The following is a 6,724-nucleotide window of genomic DNA, read 5'->3' as shown; positions in this document are numbered from 1 at the left end:
TTTTTTTTTTTTTTTAGAACTGAAGCAAAAGCTATTAAGTGGAAAAAAGGGAAAAGGTATTCTTCAATATAAACTGCTAATGCACATAATCTATTGAACTGCATTAGTAACATCTTGTAATAACACAATTTCTATGGGGTAGTAAAAAAGTGCAGAAAATTTAAGATCCATGTATATACACATTTCTATCACAGAGCTACACAGGACTTTTCCACAAGTACTTGTGCCAACTAAATTTTAGTGATACACTGCTTTTATGTTTTACTTCTATTCAAAAAAAGTGAGACGAAAAATAAAACCACGCCAGAAAAAGCCTACAGACATCAGTGCTACTGCTAAACCTAAAGTCCTTACTCTGTTCTTAAAAAGTGCTGACAGAAACACAGGACTTACAACTCCAACCACCTCCTGCCTTTCTCTAAGGAGCTGTGGCAGCACATCATCTTTGGACCAACATGAAGTAAAATTTGGTTACATTTTAAAGAGAAATATAAGGATTAGCATGCAGTAAACTTGTAAGAAAAATGGTAAAAGTGCATGTCAGCATATTGACCATTAGGGTTTTAACCTAAATCACATCTTTATCCACAAATACTGTTACAAAACTTTTTACGCGAAGGAGAAATACAAAGCATTAATGGACAAAATACATCTGAAGCTAAAAGTTAATGACTAGGGTTGCGAGTTTGTCTGTGGAAGGGTAGAGGAAAGTCTTGCTGACCAATTGCCACAGCTACAGAAGACAGGACAACATGGTCTTCGTGCCTGGCCGACAGCTTAGCCTTCCTAGACAAGGCTGCAGCGCCCTGCAGGCTGCACCTCAGCTGCAACACCAAGTCACTCAAACGCACAACTGGCAAAGAGCAGCCTGCCTCTGGCAAAGGAGAGACAAAATGAGGAGAGAAACAGCTGACCTGCTGGTTAGGAGAACAGGGCATCAGTCTACCTGACCCCAGCCATTCAGGCAATCCCTCACGGGCATGGGATATGACTGGGTGAAACCCAACCTAGAGAAAAGCAGAGGACGATCCCCCTGTGAAGAAGCTGTTACAGTCAAGACCTACCACCAGCAATGCCTTGCGGAGAACAGACTGGGCTTCCAGAAGTATGGGAGTGCGTGTTTTGAAGACCCTCTGATGGGCCTGCAAGGGTAAAGAACAAACAGGCAACGCTAAACTAATTCAAATCTAAGTTTTACACATATTGTCTGTGCTACAACACTGACAAATCTACCTGCAAAATAAGAGAGGGCAGCTTGCCAGGCACACAGCACGCACTCAGTAATTTCACTATTTTGGGGGGGGAATCCAACCTCTGACAAAGTTACTCCTTTCTCTGTACCATAAAAGCAATTCTACAGTCCCAGTTCAGCTGCCTGTTGCTCCATATCTGTTTTTAGATATTTATAACCTTGCACAAAAATGTTTTTGAAAGCTTAAGTTTGTCAATTCTCAGTTTTGAGAAGTCTATATAGATATATTTGTCAAGGATAAGAAGCTTTTGAGCATTTTCCAAGCTATCAAAGTACAAAAAAAAAAAATTTAGGCACCAATAACTAGAAGACAGCTTAAATTCCAAGCTTTGTATGGATTTACTCTTGAAAACTGTATGCGCTTCTTACATGACTGAAGAGCCCTGGTTTGGAGAAATACAGCTGGTTCAAAAAAGCCTGGCCATAGGCTTGAGCCATTTGCTGTCTTCAGAGGGAGGCAGCTTAGCATGGGCACATGTCTAGGGAGCGACACATTTTTGAAGAAATTTAAAAAAAAAAATCACCTTGCACTTCCTGAGCTGGATGAGTCTGAGATTTTGGGGGTTTTTAAACTGACATGATACAGCTCTGTATTTCTCTCCATGGCCTTGTCTGAAGCAGAAAAGTTTGCCCCAGTTATCGGCACAGCAGGAGCAGCAGGGGCATTGGTCAAGATGAGGTTCTGCTATACATGGCACAAACAGCAAGTCCCGGGTGCAAACAGCTGGCAATTTAAATAGTTAAGATAGACAAAAGATGAGAAGGAAACAGGTGGAAAATCAAAATGGTACGCCTAAGTTCACAGCAGGTAAGAGTCAGATATAGAATCCAAGTCTCAATTTCCACCCAGGACCTTCATTCACTAGCTCATACTGCTTCACAACTTCCAATGCTCGTTCAGGCAATTGCTTTTACTAGAACAAATCAGGGTGCCCGAGTGTAAATGCATGTTCCTTCAAGAAGACAGGACAAAAAAAAAAAATTATTTGCTTTTCTGGTTACCAGGATTCAGCCACAAACCAACAAAAGCCAAATTCATCGGTGATGCTATTTTAATGAGCACGTCTGAATTACAGGCCAAGTTGCAAAGGTGCAGGCTCCAGATGAAGTCCTAAAGCATAAGGAGAAGTCTTATCAAATCCAAGTCTTACCGAAAGCACACTGAACTGCTGTATTTCGTATAATCGGAGGTCTAACATAACATTACTGTGTCCAACAAAGGCCCATAATAGACCTTTTGAAAAGAGTATTAAAACTAAAATAAGAAACTGGATAATCTTTCCCAGGCAATCCCTTTCACTTCTGCCCCATCCCTATCCTGTTTGGCATAGTTTGTGGTTAAAAAGAAAAAAAAGTTATGCAAATAACAAGATGCATTTATTTCAGCTTTCCAGTACTTTAGCTTCTACATAGCTAAAGAAACCTTCTGTGGCAAGAACCTATTTTAGTCCATTGTACAGGACAACCAAGCAGTTATGAAAGGTACTCAAATACCAAAACCCTGCTGTTGCAGGATAGATTTGAAAAGGAAGATCTAAATTTAGCAGAGGAGTACAAGCCTGTATATAAAACATCAGTTGTTTTACAGTAAAGAAATCTTACTAGAAACTAAGAGACAGACTTACTTCCACTACACACGCTGCTAGTAGTTACTCTTGCATTTCCAGGGAACAAGGCCCCAGCCGAGCCCAGAACTCACTGTAGTCCCAAGTAACAGGAAAACCCAGCTACATTTACTTCTTAAAAGAAAACTCACGATCGGTAGCCCTTGAGCAGGGCTTTAAGCTCACTTGTGTATTACAACTAAAAAGCCTTTCTAGAAAAATACACTATTATTTATCATGAAGTCCAAACATGAATTTACACGTTAAAAAGAAAACTGACCCATTTGCAAGGTATTTTAAAGCACACATCGTATGTAAATACTGTTTACACCGAGCTTTCAGGCACTCCTTGAGCAGCAACACCTCACAAGCACAAGTCTCATTTAAAATGATACAACCCAAGCTACATTTGCCCAGCTTATTTGTGTTGTGAGCCAGCTGACAGTACAGATACTAAGGGCTAAATCTCTTCCTCACTCAAACTTTACAAAGCTGAAAACTTGTTATTTTCAGGACTTCTTGCAAGATTCCCTAGAGCTATGGACAGGAATCCAAATCCACAGTGCCTCCCTCTTGCCCGCATTTATCCCAGACAAAAAGAAAAGAAAGTTTGGAAGCTGAGGTAGCATCTGAGGGTGCTCACGAAATGAGCACAATACGAAAGCATGCCAAAACAGCAGATTCCTTTCTAGAAGGACCTGAGCAGATACCTACATTGCCAGAAGACTGAAAAGTAATAAGTGAAATTCTTCCTCTATTACTCCTTGAAATAGCCAGAGAACTCGGAGATGAAGGAAGATATTCCTTTTCCTTTCTATTACCTATGTAAGGAAAGAAGAAAGCCTTAGAAATCATATGGGCTCCAATACAAGTGGGGTAAATGGAGGTCAGTGCAGGGGAAACTCGGGGAAGGATTGAGGTACAGAGAACGCTAGTCAAAATGCCAAAAAGTATTTTTTCCACACATTCCCCCCCACACCTTATTTTCCATCAGTTACGGACCTTCAGTCTGTTTCTGAGAAATCCTTTCAATATTTTGCACATGTTGAATTTGCATTTTTATGACCATCTCCTTTCTCCTTCCTCTGCCTACAAATGCATGGCCAGAAGAGGACAGAACAAAAACAGTTCTGGACAGCTTCTTACATTACAGAAGAGTATAGATATTAAAAAGAAGTTTGGCAAAGACCAAAGTGCTGCAGCAAATTTCAGAGTTTACTGACTAGACGCTTGATATTAGCAAGAATATTCCACACACAGTTTCCCATCCTAGCTCTTTATCAGGTTTTAGCCTTCATTATCAGGCCATACGTATATATTCACACACACAGTTACATTTGGATAATTCTCTCCCCTCCCCAAACCCATCTACAGAATTCACCCTTAAAGGAACCAGTTGAATTAGAAGAAGATGATCCTTACTGACAAAGAAGTTTTCATGCTCTTGAGGGATTGCTCAAAATATCCTACTCCTGGTTTTAAAGAGGATTATGTGCTCAGAGAAGGATTTCTAGGTATCGCTTCCCAGCCTCTCTCCTCTCACCAAATCCTCCCTTGCCAAATTCCTGTTAATTATGGAAAACCCAATTTATGAACATGGCATAGGAGTTGAGGAATGAAGTAAATTAATCAGTCTGTAAAGGACAGATGCAATGATTACGCTATACCTACCACACTGAACAAAACTAGGACTAATGGGCAAGTGACATTCAGAAAAATTTCGGTCCTTTCGACACACTTCTCTTTCCTAATCAAAAATCCCCGCTCATTGTGACAGATGTTACTGGCTACATGGGGTCACGGGAGACACGGTGGCATTTGAAAGAAAAGCTTTCTCCCAAACTTATGAAGCTGAAACAAAGTAAAGCAACTCAGTGAAACCGCAGGCCCTTGAGGAAACAAGCACGTTCTTCTCAGCACAAATCAACTATTTCTTGTAAGGCAACAGCTTTTCCCCATGTATACTCCACTAAGAACGTGTGCAGCTAAAGGTTTGGGAGCTTTCCTCCCCCCATACTATTTACATAAAAAACAACTCACAAATTCTTCAATTTAGATTGTTATTTCTGCAGCAATTCTTTGCCAGGGTTATTCACATAATTTACTGTAATCTTTTAATCTAAGAGCTCTACAAAGCCTTCTAACATGCCCAGAACATAAGATCCCTAATCCTGACTCTCCGATCACAGTTAAGGTGCCTACAGAGACTCTCTTCAAAGTGTGGTATAGACCAGCATAGGTCTTTTTTGACTCTGTCCATATAGAAACAGTGCTTTGAGCTGACCTTTGAGCAAGCACTTACCATTCACTGACGTATTTCATATTGTTTTCACAACTTCCTGAACTGAACCTTACGGATACACACCCATGTGCATCGCTTTTGCAACAGAACACGCTAGAAACTCATGATTTTAAATCACCACCGAGAGAAGCAGATGTTAATTATTTGTTACTGAAAATGTATGTACGAAGTCCAAATTTAAGGTTTCAGCCGTCTTAACACTTTGTAAGGAGTATCAAACCAAACAAAGAAAGGTTTCCAATGAAGGACTATTTCATCTTGCAGGAGTTTCTTTAAAAGACTTCACGAACTGTTGCAAACAGAACACTTATTGAGCCACTTAGACCACTTCTCCGCCCCCACCCCCCCAAAATCATCTTAATCACTTTTCCCCTAATCTCTTACTGCTATTTGTAAAGGGAACAATGTGGGTTTTTAACATGTAAAACTGCTCCCAAGAGTAGCTTTGCTGGGAGTATAAATTAACCTAAATTGGAGGTGCTACATTCCCATCTGTTCTCCTCCATCAGAACCAATTCTCATCGGACGTAGGGGAGCCAATTCAAAGAGCAGAACTGGCAGAAATTAACAGTGCAGTAAGAAAATACGGTTTTCTGCTCCTGCTCGTGGAGGACAAGAGGTAGAAATGGATGGACACCTGAGGGGGTTGCAGGTGTGCCACAGGAACAACTCAGACCAGCTTAAAATGTTGTGGGATCATGTTACTAGACCCTGACCTGCAAGTTATCACCACACCGAGACAAAAAACCTTTGCATGCAGTGAAATGACGTAGGTTTAAGTTTGTCCATTTATTCTCAGCCGCAAGAACCAAGATTAATGCACCAATTCCTCAATTTAGATTCCAAGAAACGGCTCTTATGCCTAGGCACACCCATACACGGATGCAGCATTAACTGCACAAAAAAGCACCCTGAAAAGAAAGAAAAAAAAAAAGGCACTTTCTTTTTTATTGTGATCTTCAGAACAACACATATAAAAACTTTCAAGCTTAAGTATTAGTCTCAGGCTGCCCGTGTTCTCCATAATTAAAGGCTAATATTCTTACTCTCGACAACAAAAACAACTTTACCAACTGGTGTTGAAATCACAAGATAATGTAGGGACCTCAAGAGGTCTCTAGTCCAAAGCAGCACTCGAAGTGACTAGATCCAACTCCATCAGCTTCCTCTAGGCTTTGTCGAGTTTTTAGTATTTCCGGGGATATAACGGAGAGAACAACTTTTCTGGGTCCCCATACCTGCGGCTGACCACCCTCGATGCGAAAACTTTTCCTAACTTTTAAAAACAGCTTTCCTTGCAGCCACGTGTGCCCCCGTACTGCCGTGCACCTCCGAGAAGAGCCTGCCCCTGCCTTCCCTCCACCTGACGCTCTGGAGGAGGGGCTGCCGGCACTGGAGAACAGCGCTCTGATGCCGCCTTGGGCCTTCCGCGCTGAGGAGACCCAGCTGCCAGCAGACACCGAGGCCCGGGAGAGGGATTTGCTCGCCGCATCCCCGCGCCCAGAGGCCTGGCGATACCCCCGGGGACAGGCGGGACGCTCCCTCTCCCCCGGGTGACCTTGCCCC

The 6,724-nt window shown here is 41.8% G+C and overlaps 1 protein-coding gene across 1 annotated transcript in view; it reads right to left on the bottom strand.

Annotated features, from left to right (window-relative positions):
- SUCLG1 (succinate-CoA ligase alpha subunit) overlaps positions 1-4,295 on the bottom strand; it is a 14,949-nt gene extending 10,654 nt beyond the window's left edge. The window contains exon 1 of the mRNA XM_019474663.1: positions 4,279-4,295. Coding sequence (XP_019330208.1) covers position 4,279 — 1 coding nt within the window. The 5' untranslated portion in view covers positions 4,280-4,295. The remainder of the gene's footprint in view (positions 1-4,278) is intronic.
- Between the last annotated feature and the right edge of the window lie 2,429 nt (positions 4,296-6,724).

The sequence above is a fragment of the Aptenodytes forsteri genome, unplaced genomic scaffold (assembly GCF_000699145.1).
Source record: "Aptenodytes forsteri isolate BGI_AS27 unplaced genomic scaffold, ASM69914v1 Scaffold141, whole genome shotgun sequence".
Lineage (NCBI taxonomy): Eukaryota > Metazoa > Chordata > Aves > Sphenisciformes > Spheniscidae > Aptenodytes > Aptenodytes forsteri.
The sequence above is the reverse complement of the archived record's forward strand: the minus strand, read 5'-3'. Positions and strand labels throughout refer to the sequence as shown.